The following is a 23,897-nucleotide window of genomic DNA, read 5'->3' as shown; positions in this document are numbered from 1 at the left end:
GGCTTCTCGCTACTACAGCCCCTACCAGCCTGCCCCACTTGGCCAAGTGCCTCATTAGGCATGCAAATTGGCATTGCCCTTAAATGAAGAACGCGTGACTACGTCCACATCTTCTTAGGCAAGAAGTCCGCTGTCCGAGCCAAGTTACAGGAGAACAAGGGACAATGGCCTAAAGCTCCTGATTTTAAGTAACAAAGCTGAGGCGAAACTCTTCCTTTGGGAGAGAGCTGACTGCTCTCTGCTTCTACAGGGAAGAGGTCATATGTGGTGCCCGCCCCCATGGTCTATTGTTTCCTTACTTGTATCTCAGAAGCAGGCCCCTGTCACATAACAAAGCCAAGGACAGCTGTCCAGCTCTGAAAGACACCAGTGTTCAGGGAATGCAGGCCCCAGCAGGAGGAATCCCTGGGTTCACCCTGGCACATACCTCATTGGCTCGCTCCCATTCATGGACAGACGTTGCCTTTATTTGTTTCTTGGCAGAGAGCCAGGGTGCGAGCTGGCAAGACCTTCCCCAGCAGCCCGGGAGACTCACTGGAGGACCAGCTGAAGCCCATGCTGGAATGGGCCCATGGGGGCTTCAAGCCCACTGACATCGAGGGCCTCAAACCCAACAACAAGCAACCAGGTTGGAGTGAATAGCACAGACGTAGGAACTTAGAACCCAGGAGACATGGTATTCCCTTACCATCTTTGGGTGTTCTGTTTTCAGTGCTCTGTCCTGCAATTTCTCGGCATCCACAATGCTCAGTGGAGAAGAATCCAATCTTCTAAGCTGAGTCTCAACTTCACCCATGACCCTCAGGCCAACCTGGGTGCACATCCCGCCTCCTAAAACCTTAGGACTCCTCCCTTCTCTTTTATTTATTAATATTAATGGCACATATGTAAGCATGTCACCAAAGGCTCCTGTGTTTCTGTTTTCTGAGACAATGGTCTCACTCTGCAGTCCTTTCTGGTCTCATGGAGCCTTGTAGCCATGTGTCACCTCATCTGGCTTCTCATGAGTTTAGATGGGTATCTGAGTTTCTTACCTCGTGTGTAGGAATGGTGAAGAGTCAGATTCAACTGTGTCCACTGTGATTCAATAGATCCAAAAAAGTATAAATAAATGTTATTGAATGGGGGCCACAGAATGTGACTTGATTATTTTCTGGTAGTTTCATTATAAAGCATCATGGGAAATTAATGCTACTCATATATTTTGACCTAATATTTTAAAAACTTAGCATTTAAACATTTAGTCTATATAAAACATTGAACTCTTTCACTTTTTTCTAGTACTGTCCTAAGAAAATTATGCCTTTTTTAGGTAAAAGTTACACTGAAATTGATTAATGAATACATGCTAATTTCATAAATTGGCCAAATAGATTCCATGGTTCAAGTCAGTCCAAACCAAGCATATCAGTAGCATCATTTGACAGTTTGGACTTGACCCTCAGTGTGAAATCCTGTCCCTTCTGATATTTCATGTACTCAGTAGCAAGCCAGGAGGTGGTGGCGCACACCTTTAATCCCAGCACTCGGGAGTCAAAGGCAGGCGGATCTGAGTTCGAAGCCAGCCTGGTCTACAGCTTGAGTTCCAGGAAAGCCAGGACTACTTAGGGAAATCCTGTCTTGAAAAACAAAACAAAACAACAAAATACTCAGTAGCTCCATGCCCCCGTTGGGCATTGTTGTGGGCGTCACTGTAGGACCTCAGCCCCAGCTGTGGTCAGTCTGTGCTCAGGGCTGGCTCTAGAAGGATGGATTCTCTTCCACACTCCGATGTGGAAGCCCCAGGAGCATGAGTCTGGCCTGCTTCCCATGTGGGGGGAACTTGGAACTGACTTCTGCTCTGGGTTCCCCTCTGGGGCTCTCTACACCATCCCAGTCCCCTGCTCTAGATGCAGCTGGATCTCAGACATAGCATGGTCTTGTCCTAGGCCTGCCTTGTCTCTTAGCCTTTGGTCAAGTCTGTCTGCTTACCTTCCAGAGAACAAAAGTCGAAGACGCACATCCACCGACTCTGCCTCTGCTGAGTACTGTCCCCCACCCAAGCGCCTCAAGACCAATAGCTATGGCGGGAAAGACCGAGGGGAGGATGATGAGAGCCGAGGAGAATTTGGGGGAGGGGGAGGTGCAGCAGGAGCTGCAGGTCCTCAGGACCACTGCTCTGGGGTTCAGAGGTGCATGGCTGTGTGGGAAAGGAGACTCCCCACCTCATCTCACACCTGTTCCTCTTTCCTCCACAGAACGGATGGCTTCTGATGTCGCCAACAACAAAGGCAATCTGGAAGGTACTGTGTCTCTTTGCCCTCCTTTCTGGGTGCCCCAGGCCTGCCTTAGCCTGGCTTTGACCTGCATGGATTTTAATCTGGAGCACTGGGCATTGACCTAGATCAGGGCCACTCCTGTTAATATACTCCCAAGTATTAGTTTCTAAATTTATTAGGCCAAATAATATGATTTCCTTCTGTTTTAACTGAATCTGACGTGACCACTGACCAGGGTGACTGGAGTGGGGAAGAAAGGAAGCTGTGGCACTTTGGCCAATGCCTGAAAACTCCAGATCACTGGAACCTTGAACTTCCCATGCAAGAAGCTCAGCTAACTTTAAGGTTAAAATAAGACACATTTTGCCATTGGCTCCTCCTCGAGCTAACTCTGGTTTCCTTTCCCCAGCTGGTTACTGCACTGGGATTCAGAAATCTTCCAAGAACAGACCTAATGGAGTTTGAATATACAATGTACTCTTCATTCACATTCTTGGCCCAATGTGCCTTAATCTTCAAATATTTATCAAGCACTTACTCATTATTAGATCCAGGTTAGAAAACAGACCTGGATCCAGGCTACCCTGGAAAAGCTGCAGTTTAGAGCAATGCCTACAATTTAGAAACTGTGTGCGTGTGTGTGTATGTGTGTGTGGTTTTTCGAAACATGGTTTTTCTTTTCTCTGTGTATCTTTGGATCCTATCCTAGAACTTACTCTGAAGACGAGGCTGGCCTCTAACTCACAGATATCAACCTGCTTCTACCTCCTGAGTGCTGGGATTAAAGATGTGCTCCACCACCACCACCGCCCAGGTCTAATTTAGAAACTTTTTTTTTTTTTTTTGGTCTGAGTGCTCTGCCTGCATGTCTGCCTGCAGACCAGAAGAGGTCATCAGATCTCATTATAGAAGGTTGTGAGCTACCATGTGGTTGCTGGGAATTGAACTCAGGACCTCTGTAAGAGCAGCCAAGCTTTTAACTGCTGAGCCATCTCTCCAGCCCTAATTTAGGAACTTTTGACCCGTGGTCCTCCATGAATCCCAAGAGCCATCACCATTTGTCCTTGCCCCCCACCCCCACCCCGTGAGACAGTGTTGGCCTTTTAAAGGTTTTGTCCTCTTGAATAGTGAATCAGTTTAGAACCAAGACAGAGTGGCCTCACGGTAAAAACAAACAAACAAACAACAAATCCAAGGTCTGGGATGGTAATCTGTGCTGTGTTTAAAGAGCTCAGTTGCAGGGAGGTTCTGTAACTGCCTCCAAGCCAATCAGAACTTGTGCCTCAGTATCTGAGATTTAATGTTTATGAAAGATGGAGATGCCAAATCCAAAACAACATTCAGCCTCTTGTTTTGCCTGGCCAGGCCTTGGCTTTCCTTGTGCTTCTTGTTTGTTTGAACTTGTCTTTCCCAGACTACGAAGTGGGGATGGCGCTTTAAACAAGGTTGAGTCTGTGGCCAACCACCCCGAAATACGGTATCTCATCTGCAATGCTGCTAAAGGGTTAGATGAGCACTAGACAGGCACAGAGTACTCGGCACATGACTGGCCAGGGGCAGATGCTCAGAACTGCCAGGCTCAAGGCTTGAGCTGCTGATGTTAGGTCCTTGGTATCCATAAACTCTGACACCCCATCTTTCCTGCAGACCGCTGTTTGTCCTGCGGTAGGAAGAACCCTGTGTCCTTCCATCCCCTCTTTGAGGGTGGGCTCTGTCAGAGTTGCCGGGTAAGTCTGCCTGCCTCTTCCTCCTGCTCCTTCCTTCCTCACCCAGGCTCCCAGCACAGTCCCTGCTCCAGGCCCTAGAAAACAGTTTCCCAGGGCACATCCCCCACTTCCTGTTTGGGGGACAGGTACTGCAGCAGAGAAGGCCCTCCATGAGGAACTCAGATCTCATGTACTGTTGCTTGCTAGCCAGGCCTGGCTGAGGTCAGGTCTGTGGTCTCACGTGCTTCTCTCTGGCGGTCAGGACCGCTTCCTGGAGCTCTTCTACATGTACGATGAGGACGGCTATCAGTCCTACTGCACCGTGTGCTGCGAGGGCCGCGAGCTGCTTCTGTGCAGCAACACAAGCTGCTGCAGGTGAGTGTCGTTCCGTGGGGCTGGACGAGGGCCTCGGATCCCCGGTGTACCCCACAGTTCCTGCAGGCAGCTAGAAACAAACAATATCTGTGGGATCTTCTCACAAGTATGGACTGCAGTGATACTTACTGCTGGGCTCAGGACAGATGTCCCTGGGAGGTTTCTGTTGCAAGGGTCTAGATTTGAAGGGAGTTTGAGCGATTCATATTCAGGAAGTGATTTGTTACCGCATAGCTCAAAACACACGGTGGCAGGCGGCTGAGCATCAGGCGGAGTGGTCATGCCCTGGGGAACTGACTGGGCCCGCAGGACAAATGTCTGTTAACCGCGATGCCCATTCTCTCTGCATACTCTGGTACAGGTGCTTCTGTGTGGAGTGTCTGGAGGTGCTGGTGGGTACAGGGACAGCTGAGGATGCCAAGCTGCAGGAACCCTGGAGCTGCTATATGTGCCTCCCACAGCGCTGCCATGGGGTCCTCAGGCGCAGGATGGATTGGAACACGCGCCTGCAAGACTTCTTCACTACTGACCCTGACCTCGAGGAATTTGTAAGCCCGAGGCTCTGTGCAGTCTCATGCAATTACAGTCCCTGGGAGGCGGAATCCTGTACATCTGTAAGAGCAAGAGTCCAGCCTTTGATCTCTGACTGTAGGAGACAGAGGCAGGCACATCTCTGAGTTCAAGGACAGCCTGGTCTACTTAGTGAGTTCCTAGCCAGTCGAGGCTATATAGTGAGATCCTGTGTCAAAACAGCCTATAAAGGTGATAGTGGCAGGCATGGCGACAAAGGTCCCAGCACAGAAAGCTGAGCCATGAGTTTTGTGATGAGTTTAAGGGCAGCCTGTGTTAAATAGTGAGGTCAAGGCCAGCCGGGAATGTACAGCTAGATTCCACCTCCCCTGTACCATTTGTACCTCACAGAGCTCATGCCTGCCAGAGGCTGAGAGCCCGTGCCTGCCAGAGGCTAAGAGCCCATGCCTGCCAGAGGCTGACAACCCTTGCTAGTCCACACCTCTAGCAGACACTTCCTCCTTCCAGTACCTTCTGACCAGGGAACAAGAAGGATATGTCTGAGCTGTGGGAGACAAGGGCAGCTGCTCCCACTCCGTAGGAGTTTATCTGCTGTTCTTAGAGGCCTTGGCAGTTGCCACTCAAGCTCCCTATTTGGGCCTGTGAGTCTGTAGGAGGCAGCTGTGCCTCCTATCTGAGGACAGAATGGCCAGCCTGTGCCAGATACATTCTTACCAGTTCCTATCAAAGCCCCTGGGCATAGGAGGAAGATGGACACTCTGAGGGATTACTCTCTCTTTGTTTATCTGGCAGGAGCCGCCCAAGGTGTTCCCAGCAATTCCTGCAGCCAGGAGGAGACCTATTAGAGTCCTGTCCCTGTTTGATGGAATTGCGACAGGTGAGTTGAGGCAGGAGGCTGAAGGTGTCTCTCCCCCGTGACAGTTGAGAACAGTAGTAACCCGGATGTCACGTGTGCCTGTTCTTGCTCCACTCCATGGCCTTTGCACCTTCTCACAATATTCTATGTGCGTGTGTGACAGGAAGCATGCATTTGCCCCGTAGACACATGGGGAGATCAGAGGACAACTCTCCTGTGCGGTTTACCCAGGTATCAGGCATGGTGACAAGTTCCTCTACCGGCCACATTCCCTCCTTGGCCCCTTTCTAAAGGGACATGTTTCTTGTTTGACTTGTTTTCCCTCTGCTCAAGCATCTGGAAGTTTCCTGGCTACACACACAAATGTCTTGGCTCCTTTCTAGTTTTCAGTTTGTGTGCGCACGGGATTCAGTTAACACGCACAGCCCTCTCAGGTCTGCTGTGGCTCCTGCAGGGTTCTTGGTGCCTTTTTAAAGGTACATGCTTCTTAGCTATTGCATTTTTAACTTTTACACTTCCTCACTCCTGGTTCCTTTCCATTTTGTGAGATGCCCCATACCTGAAATGAGCATAGCCTATATGGGCAATGCGGTGATGTCCTCTGGAGTCGGCCACAGATTTCTTGAAATGACAGTAATGGAGTGAGGGGATCTTCATTTGGGTTGGGGTTCTGGAAATCAACTGTGGGGCTCACTGCTCTGCACTTGGCCCCTTGGCCTCACATTTCTGTTTGATCCCCCATAGGGTACTTGGTGCTCAAAGACTTGGGTATCAAAGTGGAAAAGTACGTTGCCTCCGAAGTCTGTGTCGAGTCCATCACCGTGGGCACCATTAAGCATGAAGGCCAAATCAAATACGTGGATGACGTCAGGAACATCACAAAGGGAAATGTGAGGGCGGTCTATTGTCCTGGGGTTCATCTTTTGCTTGCTTGTTTTTTGTTTTTTTTTTTTTTTTTTGTACCCTGGAATTTAGTCTCATAGTATGCTATCTCCTTCCCTCAGGCCTAGGATTCTGGGTAGAAGAGATGCAGAGACATTTCTGAAAAAGTGACGTAATAGGAGTAATTCAGGACTTTTAGTGGAATGTGGGCATTGCCTGAGGCTCCATGCACTGGGACTGGGGTTGCTGACCGAGCAAGTTTCTGAGTTTTCTTCGCAACTTCTCTAAGAATCTAAGCTTTCTTTATTTTAAATTAAAAACAATTTATCATCATCGTGTGTGTGTGTGTGTGTGTGTGTGTGTGTGTGCGTGCACATGGATGAGGGTGCCAGTACCACGGTCCATGTGTAGAGATGAGAGGACAGCTTGGTGGAGTCACTCCTCTTCTTCCACACTTACATGGGTTTTGGTGATCACGCCAGGTTGCCAGGCTTGCACCGCAGGTACATCAACTCTACAAACCATCTTGCCTGCCCCGGAATCAAGGCTTCCAGTCCCTCCTCTCTCAGGCTCATCCCGGTCTTTTGTGTTTTCCCTCAGATTGATGAGTGGGGCCCATTCGACTTGGTGATTGGCGGAAGCCCTTGCAATGACCTCTCTTGTGTGAATCCTGTCCGAAAAGGCCTGTTTGGTGAGCATCAATTGTTCTGGTTCACAAAGATCTTACCATATCTGAGTGCTGGTCCATATGGGGTGGCCCCAAGAAGAAGCTGTTGGTTTCTGTTCATTCTTGTTTAGTGTCTTGGTCCTTAAGAACTGCCTGTGCCTTTTGCAAGTCCTCAGCCTTCAAAGAAAGATGTCGGGGAATGGTGTTCTGCTGTGCCCTGTGTCCTCGCCTGGTCATTCCAGGGGACTAAGGGAGTTGGCATGTGAGAGCATTGACTTGACTTTACTGATGGGGCTTATTGGGATTCTCTTGGTCTCAGGGAATGTTGAGGCTTGTATCGAAGCTTTTGATCAAACCCTGCTCTCTGATGTTCTTTTTTGGATGTAGAGGGCACTGGCCGACTCTTCTTTGAGTTTTATCGATTGCTAAATTACTCACGCCCTGAGGAGTGTGATGACCGTCCATTCTTCTGGATGTTTGAGAATGTGGTAGCCATGGAGGTCGGTGACAAACGGGACATCTCACGATTCCTGGAGGTGAGTGGCCTGGGTGTCAAGACTGCTTGGGTTAGGGAGACACTGGCATAGAAGGCTTCTGAGTTTTGACAGATGGGGCTGATTTCCCTGTTTTTCGCTGGATCTGGGGGGAAGGATACAGCACACTTTTGAGTGCACGGGAGACATTTATCTGTAACATGACCTTGCCCATGCCAGGCACCAATAATGACACCAACCTGTACTTTCACTTTAGACAGTTCCTTGTTTCCTCTTTCTTCTGAAGATGGTAGCGTTAGGACTTACAGAGAAGTTAATTGTCTACCACTTAAATTACCTCAAACACTGTAGTAGGTCTTTGGATTTTATTTCCTTCTTTCCTTCCTTCCTTCCTTCCTTCCTTCCTTCCTTCCTTCCTTCCTTTTTCCCTTCCTTCCTTTCTTTTCCTTCTTTCCTCTTTTCTTTTCTTTTCCTTCTTTCCTTTTTTATCTTCTTTTCTTTTCTTTCTTGGTTTTTCAAAACAGGCTTTCTTTGTGTAACCCTACCTGTCCTGGAACTCTATCTGTAGTCTAGGCTGGCCTTAAACTCACAGAGATCTGCCTGCCTCTGACTCCCTAGTGTTGGGATTAAAGGTGTGCACCACCAATGCCTGGCTTCCTCTTTTTTTTTTTTTTTTTTTTTGAAGATTTATTATTTCATGTGTATTAGTGCTCTGTCAGCATGTACATTTACATACCAGAAGAGGGCATTGGGTCCCATCATAGGTGGTTGTGGACCACCATGTGGGTGTTGGGAATTGTACTCAGGTCCTCTGGAACAGTAGCCTGTGCTCTTAACCACTGAACCATCTCTCCAGCCCCACGTTTGTTTGTTTTTTAAGACAGAGTCTCTTGTAACCCAGGTTCCCCTTCAACTATTATTGGTCTTCTTCTCTGTACCTCTAAAGTGCCAGGATTACAGGTGTGTACCACACCTGGACTGTACCTTAGTTTTCTTTAGAATTTTACAATTTTGACCTCAGATGTGATAGAACTGGCAACTTTCCAGCTGTCATATTTTACCTGTGGCTGAGTATCTCGAGCCGCTATGCATTGCCCACACTGTCTTTCTGCAGCTGGGATTTGACTTAGCAGATTCGAATGTGAAGAACCTCTCCCTTTGGCACATTCTGTCATTGGCATGACTCAGAGTGGGCAGGCCTGATCTGACTAGTCACCCACCATTCACAGGCAGAGCTCAGCTGTACTAGTCATTGTTCTAATTGCTGTGAGGAGACACCATGGTACAGGCAACTCCTACAAAATAAACTAAAAGGTGCTTGATTATAGTTTCAGATATGTACTCCATTATCATCATGGTGGGGAGCATGACAGCGTGCAGATAAGCGTGCTGCTGGAGAAGAAGCTCCAAGTTCTACATCCTGATCTGTAGGCAGCAGGAAGAGAGGCAGCCTGGACCTGGCATGGGCTTTTGAAACCTCAAAATCCCTCCCCAGTGGCACACTTCCTGCAATGAGGCCACACCTCCTAATCCTTCTAATCCTTCGAGCAGTTCCACTTCCTGGTGACTAAACATTCAAATATATGAGCCTATGAGAGCCATTCTTATACAAACTATCACATTCTGCTCTTTGCCCTACCCCTATGGGCTTGTAGTCATAAAGCAAAATACATTCAGTCTAACCTCAAAAGTTCCCATAGTCTACCATAACCTCAACACTGTTTAAAAGTCAAAGGTTCAAAATCCCTTTTGAGACTCATGGTAGTCTCTTAACTGTAACCCCCTGTAAAAATCAAAATGAAGAAGCAGATCACATACCTCCAATCTACAATGGCATAGGACATATATTACTGTCCCAAAAGAGAAGAAAGGGAACATAATGAGAAAATACTGGACCATAGAAAACTGACAGCTGAGTCTTGGGGTGTCTCCAGCAGCTCCCCTTCTCTTCCTGCAGTGTAACCCAGTGATGATCGATGCCATCAAGGTTTCTGCCGCTCACAGGGCCCGATACTTTTGGGGCAACCTGCCCGGGATGAACAGGTAAGAACCCTGAGAGGGACAGGTAACAGACAGCAAAGTTATATATAAGTCTGATTGACATTCCAACCTTCTAGAAAGTCTTGGCTTTAGGATGCTCTGGACTGGAGCACTGGGCAGAATTGCTTGGACAGCTGCTTTGCTCTAGCTGCAGGGTAGGTGTTTTTCAAGGTCCCCTGGAGGACTGAGAACCGTGATGCCTGCCTATTCTTCCTGCTTTGTTAAGGCTTCCATTGCAAATGTTAAAGAAACCATACCTTCTGCCACTGAGATGAAGTAGGGCCTGGTCTATGTGACTAGTGACCAACAAGGGGGCGGAGCTGAGGTGTCAAACAGTAGCATAGACACTAGGTCCCTCTACTTTTCTTAGTCAGGATCATTTTCCACCCTTAAAATTTTTTTGAGAGGGAAGGGGGAGAGGGGTAGGGTAGTGGGGGGAGGGGAAGATGTGTGGGAGGAGGGGGAGGGAAATGGGAAACGGGGAGGAGGCGGTAATTTTTCAAAAAATAAAATAAAAAAAAGAAAGCAAAAAAATTTTTTTTTGAGATTATAATTTAATTATAACATTGCTTCCTCCAAATTCTTCCTTATACTCCTCCCTGCTCTCCTTTACATTCATGGCCTTACTTTTTAATCACCTGTTAATGTACACATATATGTATTTGTATATACATACATATTCCTAAATATAACCTTTCACATCCATATGTTACTTGTATGAATGTTTTCAGGGCTGTTTGGCACTAGACAACCATTTGGTGTGCTCTTCCCTGGGGAAGGCCACCCTTCCCGTTGCTTTCCTCAGTTGCTTATAGTTTCCTGTGTAGGGTTGAGGCATCGTGGGCTGTCCTCATCCACTTTGGCGTATTTGTTGGTGTCGTCCTTGTTCATCTCGCGCTTGTGTAGTCATAGCCAGTGTTCAGTCCTAAGTGGCTCTGCAGAGGCCTCCTTGCATTGTCCTTTGTGATTTCAGGAACAGCTTGCCGACAAAGCTGTGAAACGCCACTGTAGTGACCATCTCACATATGCAACAGAGTCACACTGTGAAACACTTTCTGAAAGATGTGTTAGAAGCCTAAATTTTGGGAGTCTGGCAGAGTGTGGACAGAAGTCAGAGCGTCCTGGAACAGCTTGGATATTTCTCTTAGATATTGTAGCTTTCCTTTTAGTTCACATTTTTAATATTGTTTTCACCCCTCGGATAGTTAATATTTATTCAGCTAACCATCTAATCAGAATGTACCGTGTACTTGTTTGGAATCACATGGGCTGATCCATTCAATACTCAAGCGCTCCCTGCCAAGCACTGTATTGCTGCCAATTCAATGGGGGACACAATGATGTCAGAGGCTCTTGTAGAGTAGACATTAGTGGGAGGGTAGAGAACACAGGGAGTAATTGTACATTCAGGGCTGGGGAGTTGGCATTGGAAAGTAGGGTGGGGAAAGGGAGAGGCCTCATTCAGCAGAGCTAAAGGAATGGAGCCAATCGAGGCAGAAGAGAGGGAGGGTTCTGGGTAGATGGTGGGCAGGCATCCCCAGACCAGCTTGGAGAGCAGTGTTCTTAAGTCAAGAGTGGCTTGAAAAGACAGGCGCAAGTATCTCTGGCTGGGATACTACAGGTGTGATATAAGGTGCCATTTATTGTACATGTACACTATGATAGATATTATGAGATTAATTTTAGTTAATTTAAGCAATTAAGATATACTGTGTCTAGTAAAAGGAAAAGAGAAAGAGAGCAGAGACGGGCACATTGCAGAAGAATAGGTTAACTATTACGCTGTGTCCCAGAAGGGGCCATCCAGTGAGAAGAGAGATGAGGTTGGCGGTAGTGACCTCTGGAGTTTGTAGGATGGCAGGATATTTGCACATTTGTTTACGCATTTGGTGGCTTCCAGGCTAGGAGGATGAGCTGCTGTAAGTGCGCTCCGATGGGTGGCCGAGTGGTGAAGGGGAACGTGTCAGATGGGGGAGAACGTGAGTAAAGGAATCCCTTGCTAGCTCCAAATGGGGAGTAAAACGGGGTTCCTTATTAAAGGGAAACTCACAGATCACAACGGAAAACAGGCAAGGAATCCAACATCCAGGTATGGTAAGCAGGGAGTGAATTATAATGTAAATATCTGTGTTTTTTGATGGTCTTAGGCAACTCCTGTAAAAGGGTTGCCCATCCCTAAAGGGGTTGAGATCCACAGATTGAGAATGCTGATCTAGACCAGACTCCTCTATTACGTATGTCTGGTTTGCAGGGTTTCCCTGCAGTGCTCCCAGCCCTCTGGGCGAGCCTCACTTTGCCCGATACTAAAACCCAAAATACACAGAAACATTCCCTCTGGGCGCTGGGCAGTACTCTTCAGGGACTGGTGGACTCTGTCTCACCACACAGACTTGTTGGTTCTCACCCTGGCGCCAAACATGGTCACTGCCAGAGTACACTTGGGCAGATTCTTTCCTTGCCTGCCTTGTGAGGTCTCTAGCGTTGCCCTGTAGGGCAGATGCTAGAGAATAACGGGTTTTGGCTGTTCCCAGGCCCGTGATAGCTTCCAAGAATGATAAGCTCGAGCTGCAGGACTGCCTGGAGTTCAGTAGGACAGCAAAGGTAAGATGCTGAGCGGGCTGTGCCGCACCTTCCGGAAAACTGACTTGGGCTCTCTGCACACGCTCCTGCTCATTCCCTCACAGACCCCTGGTGCTGGGTCCCTTTCCCCACAGACTCTCCTCTCTTCTTCAAGTTCAGAGTAACAACCCCAGCAGGAAGACCCAGCCGCGCTCTGTGGCGGTGATGCTGGAGGCAGGGAGGCTGTGCTGCAGGTGCTCTTTGCAGTAAGGACAGTGGCGGATGCTGCTGCCAAAGGCTGTGCTGTGAAGTCACAGATGCACAGTGAGGCCTCAGCGCCTTCTCCATGTCTGCAAAAAGCAAAGGCCTGATGCTCAAGCTCTGGTGGCCATTCTGAGTCTGGATGGTTTCTGCTCTTAATGACCTCATCGATGACTCATGCCTTCAATCCTCTGCCCTCTGATGCTTCTGAGCCTGACCCCACTGGAAGCCTTCTGCGCTCACCCCTCGATATTGTTTTGTTCTCCAGTTAAAGAAAGTACAGACAATAACTACCAAGTCGAACTCCATCAGACAGGGGAAAAACCAGCTTTTCCCTGTAGTGATGAATGGCCAGGACGATGACTTGTGGTGTACTGAGCTCGAAAGGTGAGCTCATAGGTCCTTTGCTATTGCTTGATAGGACACAGGACATTTATAAAACAAAGGTTTATTTGTGTTTATGGTTCCAGAGGAATTAGAGTCCATGATATCTGGGAAGTAGGAAATGTGGCGCAAGCATGGTGGCTCCAGGGGAAAGCTGAGAACTTCCATCAGCTAGCATGAATGCAGAGAGAGTGTTAACTAGAAATGGTACACTCTTTAAACTCGCAAAGGTCTCCCCCAGTGGCATGCTTACTACAACAAGATCGCATCTTCTCAACCTACCCCAAAAGCATTACCAACTGGGGACTGCATTCAAATGTCATTATCAACTGGGAACTGTATTCAAATGTCTGAGACTATGGGGTGCTTATCATTCTCCTTACCACGGTGAACAAGGCTGCACTTGGAGAGGCAATCTGTGGGGGCAGAGACAGGAAGGAGAATGTGTAGCCTGAGCCAGCAGCACACACAACGTTAGTTCCCAGCCTTAGCTGCCTTGCTTCCTCCAGGGTCCACTGGCCCAATGTAGTGGGGTCTACATGATAACAGCTTTTCAGAACTAACCTTTATTTTCCCACAGAAATGGTGGCACTGTGTAGTGAGAACTCTCAGGTCTAAGGCTATTTGATAGTGCTGCCTCTCTGTCACCTGCACTGCCCTGACATCTTCCTGTCCCATCTTTCTGGGTTCTTTGGAAAATGGGAAACACCTCTGCAATTTCAGCCACACTTCTCATGGGGCAGCTGATTCCTCCTTGGTCACGATGTCTTTGATCTCTTACACTTTATTGGGCTAAGTCTTCCGTTGTCATGTGAAGATCCATCTCTTGGATTTCAAGTTTTTTTTTTCTTTTTCTTTTTTATTTTGTACCTCTATTCTGAAGACTTTTGCATTGGATATTTTCAACACGAATCTCAGTTCTGGTTTTATTTCTTCTTTAACAAATAGTGTTAATAAAAATAGTGTAATTAAAAATAGTGTTAATAAAAAAAACCCTGCTTTTTAGGGGTAAGGCAAAGTCTCACTCTGTAGCCAGCCTACTCTGGAGCCAGCCTGGAACTCAGTATGTAGCTAGATTGGTCACAAACTCATGGCAAAATCATAGTCACAAACTCATGGCAAAATCATAGTCACAAACTCTTGCTTCTGTCTCCCAAGTGCTGCAAAACAGGCATGAACTACCATGCACAGCCTAGAAAGTTAATTTCTGGGTTGGAGAGAGGGTTCGGCAGGTAAAGACACTTGCTGCACAAGCCAGACGACTTTAATTTGACCCGAGAAAGTTGTCCTCTGCCCAAACACATATACACATGTATATGCACAAACTAAATTCAAATAATTGAAAAATAGTAATTTCTCTTTAGTAGAAAAACTGTAGATACCATTGCTCAGTCTATGAAGAGAATCTTCCGGAAACCCTAGTATAAGGTGTTCAGAGTTGTGATTCAGAGGCCTGGGGCAGAAGCATGACACAGTGGAGCTTTCAAAGCAAAGGAAAGCAACCCTGGGGACAGCCATTGGCCCATTGGTGCTGTTTCTAGAACTGGGTTATAAGAATTTATTTCTTTAAAATATTATTGCATGTGGATTGTTGTTTTGCCTGCATATATGTCTGTGGGCAGACTCTGAATTCAAAATTGTACTAAACTGAACTGGGCTTGAAAATCTGCTCTGCTATTTTGGGAGTGGCTTTGTTCCTTCTTAAAGAGAGTGCAGGACCGAGGACAGGGCTTAGGTGTTAAAGTACTTGTCAGGCAAGCATGGGGTTTTGAGTTCAAGACAAGTATGGCAGGCAGAGCCAGAGGATCCCTGGCATTGCTGACCAGCCGGCCAGCCTAATCTGCAGATTCCAAGAGACCCTGTCTCAAGAAACAGAAGAGGTGAACGCATGGTCCTTGAGGAGTAACACCTTAGGACTTAGGATGACCTCTGGCCACATGGACACAGACATGTGCACACATACATCTCTTCACCCCAAGAAGTCGCTAAACTTCTCTTGCTGTGTTTTAGAGTCAAATACAAGTGGTCGGGGTGACTGGCAATCATTCATGGATTAATTCACACTAGGTGTTTAAAAATGGTCCCTGTAGAGCCCCTAAGGACCAGAAGCATAGTCCCTGTGAGGGTGACACAAGACAGCTCCAGTGCCCTGTGACTGTTATAGTTGTATCAACTGTCAGCAAGTATTCTGAGGAACCAGTGGGGTCTAGAAGGTTCCTTTGAGTCTAATAGTCCTGAGCGAGGCTGGTAGCTTTCCTAGGCCTGACTTCCAGAACACAGTTGTTCTTGGTGTACTAGGGACCTGGGTCCTTCTAACCTGGTGACTTCTCACTCTGTTCTCTCCCAGGATCTTCGGCTTTCCTGCACACTACACAGACGTGTCCAACATGGGCCGAGGCGCCCGTCAGAAGCTGCTGGGGAAGTCCTGGAGTGTGCCAGTCATCAGACACCTCTTTGCCCCCTTGAAGGACTACTTTGCATGTGAATAGTTCTACCCAGGACTGGGGTGCTCTGGGGTCTTGGGGTCATACTGATCCTCGAAGCACCCCAGCTCTGCCCTTCCTTAGCTCACCTCTTGGAGTCTCACTATATACTCAGCTCTCCTCTGCTCAGTGGGAGCAGAGCCTCCTGGCCCTACAGGGGAACCTCCCTGTGCACAGCTCAGATCTGGCATCTTACAGTGGCCCATCATGGTCCTCATATTTTCCAAGTTTAAAACTTTAAAACCAAGCTGAGTGGCGGTGGCGCACGCCTTTACTCCCAGCACTCGGGAGGCAGAGGCAGTCGGATCGCTGTGAGTATGAGACCAGCCTGGTCTACAGAACAAGTTCCAGAACAACCAAGACTACAGAGAGAAACCCTGCACTGAAAGACCAGAGTCATGTGACAGCATGGGAGAAACTGTGCTTTGTTTCCAAAGTTTTTTTGCTGATTTTTAGGCTGAAAGATAACAGATGCATAGAGCTTACCCTTTTGTTTCATTAAAATCAGTATTTCTCAGCAATAATCTCATCTGCACTTTGTTCTTCTGTGGACGTGTGCTGTTGGTCATCCATGCATCAAGCACAGGGATGCCTGGGGTCTGCAGGGGCTCACGGAGCCTGAGATCTACTGCAGAGCTCTCAAAGCCCTGCATCACCGTGCCCTGGGGACTTCTGACAGCCAGTCCTTCTCTAGCCCTACCAGCAGCATCTGCTTATCTGTGGCTGCTCCAGGAAGGACAGCGGGCTAGAAAGGTCCATTTAAGCCTTAGATTCTAGTTTATTTTCTGTTTCTCTGACCTGCTGGGTCTAGTGGCACACCTTTAACCCAAGCACAGGGAAAGCAGAAGCAGGTAGATCTTCAGGAGTTCAGGACAGCCCAGTCTACATATCAAGTTCCAGGCTAGCCAGGGTCACACAGTGAGACCCTGTATGAAACAAAACATCCCCTCCACCCTGAGAAACAAAAGCGAAAACCAACACAAAACCCCACACTCTAACCCAAAACAACTCAGCACTTATTTGGCTTACATTTCCAGGTCACAGACCATCATGGAGAGAAGTTAGGGCAGGAACTCAAGCAGGAACTGAAAGCAAAACCATGGAGAAGTGCTGCTTACTGGCTGACTCACAGGTTTGCTCAGCTAGCTTCTTTCACAGCCCTGCCCACTTGCCTATGAATAGCACCGCCCAAAGTGGCCTGGGCCTTTTCACATCAATCATCAATCAAGACAATCTATCACAGACCTCGCGCCAGGCCAATCTGATCTGGGTAGTCCTTGAATGAGACTTCCTTTTCTCCCGGTGACTCTAGGTTGTGTCCAGTTGACAAAACCAACTAACTAGGATACCTGGCAAAGGCTTGATTGTGTCACCTGTCTCCAGACTTCTTAGGAAGCTAAGATGATTGGTACCCAAGCAGAAGAAGATGAGTCTTGATTTCTACGGTTCCTCACAACTTCCGTGGGAGCCTGCTGAACCCCATTTCCCAGTTGTCTAGCTGAAAATTTTATCTTTAAAGACCAGGCTGGCTGGGAATGGCTCTTGTGATTCTAACAAGCTTTTTAAGTTTTTGATTTTATCTATTATTATTATTATTATTATTGTGATGATGATGATGATGAGTGTTTAGCACAGCATGTATGTGGAGGTCACAGGACAACTTTGTGGAATGGGTTCTGCTTCCACCTTTACATAGGCCCTGGACATCATCTTCAAGTCATCAGGTTTGGGCAGCAGGCTCCCTCACCGTGAACCATCTCACGGGCACTTAAGGTGATCTTTTATCTAGACTGGTTTACAGTGAGTTGGATGCCCAGACTAACATCATATCTATTGACCTTGTAAAGATGCACTTGTTTCTTCACACTCAAAACTGTAATTGTCTCCGATGGTTCCTCCTTAGTTTAGCCAGCGACAGCTAGCAACCAAGGTGCTCAACACCCAGAGCCCAACATGACATGCTCCTGCCTTTAATTAAGAAGTAGGGGCCACGGAGAGCCCATACATCAGTTACTAACATGTGGGACAGAGGGTAAGGTGTGAACGGGGGCATGCGACCCTGTATCAACCTCACACTGATCCCTCTCGGCATCATGGTGTGACATGGCTTGATCTTCATAGGTCAGGGCCTCATAGGGTCTGGATCAGCGTTAACCTAGGGTGGGAAGAAGCTTCGCAACTGGAAGGATGGGAAACCACACAGGTTGTTAGAAAGTTGCCTCTGGCTAGAGAGTCCCTGGTGAGATTTGCCATGGTGACACAACTGGCAATTAGCAAAAGACAGGGCCTGTATACTCTACTCTCTGAGGACTTGGGACCAGAGGGATGGCTGCTGCCCAATTAAGCCATCTTGTGTACAGCTCTGCACCAAATGCCAGGACAAGATGAAGCCGAATAAGCAGCTCCCTCCTCAGAACCTCAAGAGGAGAAATCGACGGGCCCTCCAGGTGAGGGGCTCTGGGGTGTCCCGGCCTGCTTGTGAGGCAGCTGGTGGAGACCTCGAGGGGGGCTGTTGTAATCTGTAACTTCTCTCAGGCTAGCTAGGCTTGAATCTGAGTGACCCAGGCTGTGTGACTATGGACATATTGGGACAAAGGTTGGAGTTGGCATCCCATGTAGGTCTCTTGGAATACTCTTGTGGGTTTGTGTCTGGGGTCTGACACACTGCTGTATTGCCTCGGGCAGATGCCTTGAGTTCTGGACTTTTTAATTTCACATTTAAAAGGCAAGATTGATACATCCTATGTACTTTATGGGTTAGTGAATTCCATGGGCGCAATCTGGAGAAAATGCTTTGCTTTGTGCCCCTCAGGTAGCAGGCCTTACACTTGAAATAGACGGCATTAAGAACATGAAAGCCGTCTGTCATCTTGGTGTTAATGGCGGTGAAGACTTGGTAATGAGAGCAACAAACAATGTTAATGAATCACGAAATCCTTAAAAAGGATGGGGCAGTATTGCCCAGATGTGCAGCAGCTGCCCACTGATGCCAGTGTTGGCAACAGCAGCATCTGGTGTTGTGTCCTCATTGTCCTTTACTGTTTGAGGTCTTAGTGTCCCTTCTTAGGGAAGGAGCAAGGTGGCTTTGGGAGTGAGGTGGGGATCTTTTCTGAATCTCAGGCCCTGGCCCTGGCCGTGTGGAGGGGTAGGGTGAGCACCAGGCACATGACTCTCCCATTCTTCCATCCCTCTTGTCTTCTAGCTAAGTGATGAAGTGTTTGTACTGGGATGTCCTTGGTCCTTTATTTCTCTCTGGAGCCAGATTACCTAGGTTCCCATATTGGTGGCCTATTCCTTCTTGTGAACGTGGGTGTTTTGGTATCCTCATTGGGTCTCTCTACTCCCCAGTTACGAACCCTCAGCCTCACATGGGCTGATATATGTGTTTGGGAAGCATGGCTGAGAAATGCTATCTCCTGCAGTTGAGCCCTCTTAGAAACTTCTGGGAGGCCTGACCACTGTAGCTACAGGGGAAGAGAGCTGGGAGAGGCCCCTTCACAGGGTCACACAGCTATCAGGTTTGGGGTAGCAAGTAGAAGCCTGATCCCTGAAGCCAGTCTGTTTTTGTTCCTTGATCCTGCCTGCATCTTGTTTGGCTTTGCTTTGGTGGAACTTAAAGTTCCCTGCAGCCTTTGGCCCTTGTACAGTTTGTTGCCTTCATGTTGCCTTCCTCCAGTCCCAGTGCCCTCCTTTCTCACTGCCTATGTTGCTTCCTCCCTTTCTTCTCCCGTCAAAATTTATTGAGTTAAAAAAAAACTTGGAATTAAATTTTTGTATGTATTAATGTGTGTATGTGTGTGGGCGCACCACAGCCTATGTGTGGAGGTCAAAAGACAGCTTGTGGGAGTCAGTTCTCTCCTTCTATGATGTGGGTCCTGTCTCTGTCGCCCCAGTTCTGGGATTATAGGTACTTGCTGTCATGCCAGGCTTTTATGTGCATGCTGGGGATTTGAACTCAGGTCCTCATGCTTGTACACCAAGCACTTTACTAATGGAGCCATGCCTCCAGTCCCTGTTTTTGACTGAGTGTGGGTCTTGAAGCCTCTATATATGAAACATCATGATAGCCTGTAATCTTGGCACTTGGGAGGCAGAGGCAGGAATGGAAGACAGCATGATCTACAGACCGAGTTCCTGTCTGGGCTACATAGTGGGACTCTGACTCTAGAAGCAGCGACAGGAACAAAAATGGTGTGTGTGTATGTGTGTGTGCGCACACACACGCACATGTGACAGAATGGCATGTAGCCCAGTTTAGCCTTGCCCTTGTGATCCTCCTGCCTTCAGCTTCCAAGCGCTGGGATTAGAGGCTGGGGCCACCATGCCTGGTTTCCCAAACTGTTTCTCTGACAGAATGGAATTCTCTTTTCCACTTATTTTCTGATGAAGATGTACTGAGAAGAAGATAAGCTTGGGTAGTGGTTATTTTTCTTGTCATTGTGAGCAAGCCCATCAGGCATGTCAGCAGAGCACGGGGCAGGCCTGTCTGGAGCTGTGAGTGTGTGGCAGTGTGTTTACATCCCAGTGGCAGAGAAGCAGACAAGGGGAATGCTAACACTTCCTGCCCCCCTTTTCTATTCAGACCAGGACCCCAGGCCATGGGATGGTCCCCATCATGCTCAGCATGGGTCTTCCTTCCTCAGTTGAACCTCCTTGAAAATATCCTGCCCTCACAGCCATGCCCAGGCTCTTCTAGTTGACTCTAAATATAATCAAATTGTCACTAAGGATTAATGGTGGACTGACCGGGCCACAGGCTTCTCTCTCCTCTATGGCAACTGTCATGCGTTGTAGGTGAGCTTTATTTCAGAAGCTCTGATTCAGGCACCTCCCAAGACTCCCTGTGCTTCTAGAGCTGAGTCTATACCTCACTCCTGTACTAGAAGCACCCCGACCACCCAGACAAGAGGGTATTGCTGTGTAGCCTAGGCTGGCATAGAACTCAGACTCCCAAGGGCTAGGATTCCAGGTGTGCACCACTACACCCATCTCAAAGCACTAGTGACCTGGTCCAGTGATCTCATTTTCACATTAATGTCCTCACATCCCAAGCAAAATGAGCTGTAAAGGATGAAATGATGAAGCTGCACAATTCGATAATTGACACGAAGTGAAGGAACTCAGAGCTCACTAACATTTATTGTGTGATGACTGTGCACTAGGTGCTAAGGACTTTACACATGGCTAGGACAAAGCCTTGCTGCCCGTGCACGAGGTCTAGAGTTTGGATCCTCAGCATCCACAAAAAAAGCCAAGAGGGCACTGTGACCTCTCTGTAATCTCAGCAGAGATGGGGATCTCCAGAGCAAGCTGGCTAGATTAAAGAAATAGTGAGCTCTGGGTTTGAGTGAGAGACCCTGTTTCAGTATATGAGGTGAAGAGTGATAGAGAAAAACACTGGATGTCAACCCTGGGCCTCCATACCTATAGGTACACATGCATGCCCTCTGGCACACATGCAAACATGCATGTACACACGCATGCTGTGCACATATACACATGCATAAAAAAACAAATACCTAAAAGAAGAAAAACTTTATCTAGATCTATTTTCTCCCAGTGGTACTGGAGATGGAACCCAGGGCCTTGTACATAGCTACTGTTAGATAGCTACTGTTAAGCTATGATCCTGGGCAGTACGTATCTCACTTAATTGCAACTCCTAGCAGAGGCAGGGTTTAAACCCAGATATACGTGCTTTGCTACTTAGGGTATGTCTTCACATGTAAAATGACATTTTCAATGTTTCCCCAAAACATTCACAAGTCCTTTAGATGGATCGTTGTTATTGACTTTAATGATTTAATTCATTGTCTTTTTAAAAATTTTTAATTTTTTTTTTAAAAGAGAGACTCTCTCATGTAGCCTAGGCTGTGCTTAGAGTTCCTGGTCCTCCTGACCTCCTATGACCTCCTAATGTCTGGTATTACACCACTCTGCTGTTCCTTCTTGCTATTTTCCCCTATATTAACCCTTTTATAATTGTAATAACACATCTTTTAGGATCAATGTCAGCTCTGGGATGTCTTCCCATGCTGCAAAGTGAAGTTGAGTCTCTTGTTGTGATATGCTTGGAGTTCTACTCACCACGGGGACTAGCAGTGTGCAGCCTGGGATGCAGCTGGTTGAGTGCTCACCTCGTATGCCGAAAGCCTGGGTTTGATCCCAGCATCACATAAAACGGATTTGGGGGTACATAAGTGTAATCCCAGCCCTCAGGAGGTGCAGGCAGGAGGATCATCAGTAAGTCAGTCACTGCTTCCTTGCCAGATTTCTAGCCACTCTGAGAGAAAGTCTTTGGGATTCGACAATTGAGACGAGGCCCAGACTTTCTGGGAGCCTGTGCTCACAATGCAAGCACCTTGCTATGTATTGCCTCTGCCTAGCCCTCAACTGATCTATTACTAGACCAAGGTTCAGGGCACTCAAGTGTCCACTCTGTCTGCTTTGCCACAGTTAGGAAGTCAGAGGCTATGTTTGGTTTTAGCTCACCATCAAGTGCCTAGGACTGGTTTGGTCAGAGAAAATAAATTCTTGTAGCCAAGCTTGGTGGTACAGGTCTATAATCCCAGCAATTGGAAAGAAACAACAGGAGGGTCAGGGGTTCAAGGTTATCCTCAGTTACATAGGAAGTCGAAGACTAGTCTGAGCTATATTAGACCCTTCTCAAAAAAAATGGGAAGTATATAAATAAGCGGTATTGAGACAAAGAAACCTTTCTGAGACCTAGATCCAGCTCTGTGATTCTGGGCAAGTGAATTGGCTTCTGAGGCTGCCTCCTCTGCTGTGAAGTGGTATAGTTCATCCTTTCATCAAATATAACAAACACTGAGACACAGCCTGGAACTAGAATAGGAAAGCTTCACCATGGGAAGACAGAAGATAAAGGCATGAAAAGCAAAGAAACTTCTTCTGAAGTGCTAGAAATAAACCGCACGATATTGCAGGCACTCCTATGAGTGACTTAAGTTTGTTATTAAGGTCCTGTGCTGGATGGTTTTAGGTCAAGTTGCTACAAGTTAAAGCCATCTGAGAGGAGATTCTCTCTCTCTCTCTCTCTCTCTCTCTCTCTCTCTCTCTCTCTCTCTCTCTCTCAGTTTTTCGAGACAGGATTTCTCTTTGGAGCCAGTCCTGAAACTTACTCTGTAAACCAGGCTGGCCTTGAACTCACAGAGATCTGCCTGCCTCTGCCTCCCAAGTACTGGGATTAAAGGTGTGCGCCACCACCACCTGGTGTAGGGCATTTTCTTAATTAGTCATTGATGGGGAGGAACCAGTCCATTGTGGGTGGGGCCACTGCTGGGCTGGTGGTCCTGGGTTCTATAAGAAAGCAGGCTATGCAAGTCATGGTGAGCAAGCCAGTAAGCAGAACCCCTTGATAGTCTCTGCATCTCCTCCTGCCTCTAGTTTAGGCTCCTGCCCTGTTTTGAGTTCCTGTCCTGATTTCCTTCCATGATGAGCAGTGATAAGTGTAAGCCAAATAAAGTTTCCTCCCTAAACTGGTCATTTTTCATCACAGTAATAGTAACACTAACTAATACAGGTGTCTAATCACATAATTTTTTTCTTTTTTTAGACAAAGTCTGACTATGGCATAGCTCTATGGCTGGCCTTAGACTCGCATAGATTCATTTGTCTCTACCTATTGAGTACTGGGATTAAAGGTTTATACCACCACATCAGGCTAATCCATTTTTAATTTTTTTTACATTTATTTGCGTGCATATTTGTGTCTCTCTTTCTGTGTGTGTAGCCATGTGAGAGCCACCACACATATGTGGAAGTCAGAGGACAACTTGCAGGATTCAGTTCTCACCTTCTATCAGTGAGTCCTGGGGATCAAACTCATGTTAGGTTTGGGGGCATTTACGAAATGAACCATTTTGATGGCCCCCTTTTCTTTTAGTTTTGAGACCGGATCTCACTGTGTAGCAGGGTGGCCCGTTACTACGTAACCCAGGCTGGCCTTGAATTTGCAGCGATTCTCTTTCCTGTCCAAGTGTGAAGGAGTGGCCCATCACGCCCGGTTTCTTCTTTTTTCTTTCTGAGGCAGGGTCTCATGTATTGCGGGAATGACAAGTGTGCTCCACCACAGCCGGTTTCTGCGGTGTTGGGGACAGAATCCAGGGATTCATGCATGCTAGGCGAGCATCAACCAAGCTTCCTCCCGAGCCCATTCAATAATCCACTTTGGTAAATTCAATGTGCTGGGATACAGCGAACCAAAATGTGCAACTGGACCCCGCCTCCTAAGAGGATTCACATCTCATTGGCCGCAACTGACCACGTGCCCAATAGGCTTGCGCACCGCCCCCGGGCATCCCAGCTGTCGATCAAGGGCTCGGCCCCTCCTCCGGCGCGCGGGCTGGTCCGTCTCTATAAAAGGACGGGCGGGCGCTGA

At 47.6% G+C, this 23,897-nt stretch overlaps 1 protein-coding gene across 5 annotated transcripts in view; it reads left to right on the top strand.

The window, feature by feature from the left end:
* The window catches only part of Dnmt3b (DNA methyltransferase 3 beta), a 98,700-nt gene extending 82,722 nt beyond the window's left edge, over window positions 1–15,978 (top strand). For 2 of the 5 annotated variants that reach the window (XM_050151052.1, XM_050151061.1), the window contains one exon: window positions 15,361–15,978. In XM_050151052.1, the coding sequence (XP_050007009.1) occupies window positions 15,361–15,502 (142 nt within the window). In that variant the 3' untranslated portion in view covers window positions 15,503–15,978. Of the gene's footprint in view, window positions 1–9,726; window positions 9,813–12,340; window positions 12,411–12,897; window positions 13,017–15,360 lie in introns of all 5 variants that reach the window. The other 3 variants (XM_050151055.1, XM_050151054.1, XM_050151053.1) reach the window with 3 other exon arrangements.
* Window positions 15,979–23,897: the final 7,919 nt, after the last annotated feature.

This window comes from Alexandromys fortis, unplaced genomic scaffold (genome assembly GCF_014885135.2).
Source record: "Alexandromys fortis isolate MF-2015 unplaced genomic scaffold, M_Fortis_MF-2015_v1.1 scaffold_27, whole genome shotgun sequence".
Lineage (NCBI taxonomy): Eukaryota > Metazoa > Chordata > Mammalia > Rodentia > Cricetidae > Alexandromys > Alexandromys fortis.
The sequence above is the reverse complement of the archived record's forward strand: the minus strand, read 5'-3'. Positions and strand labels throughout refer to the sequence as shown.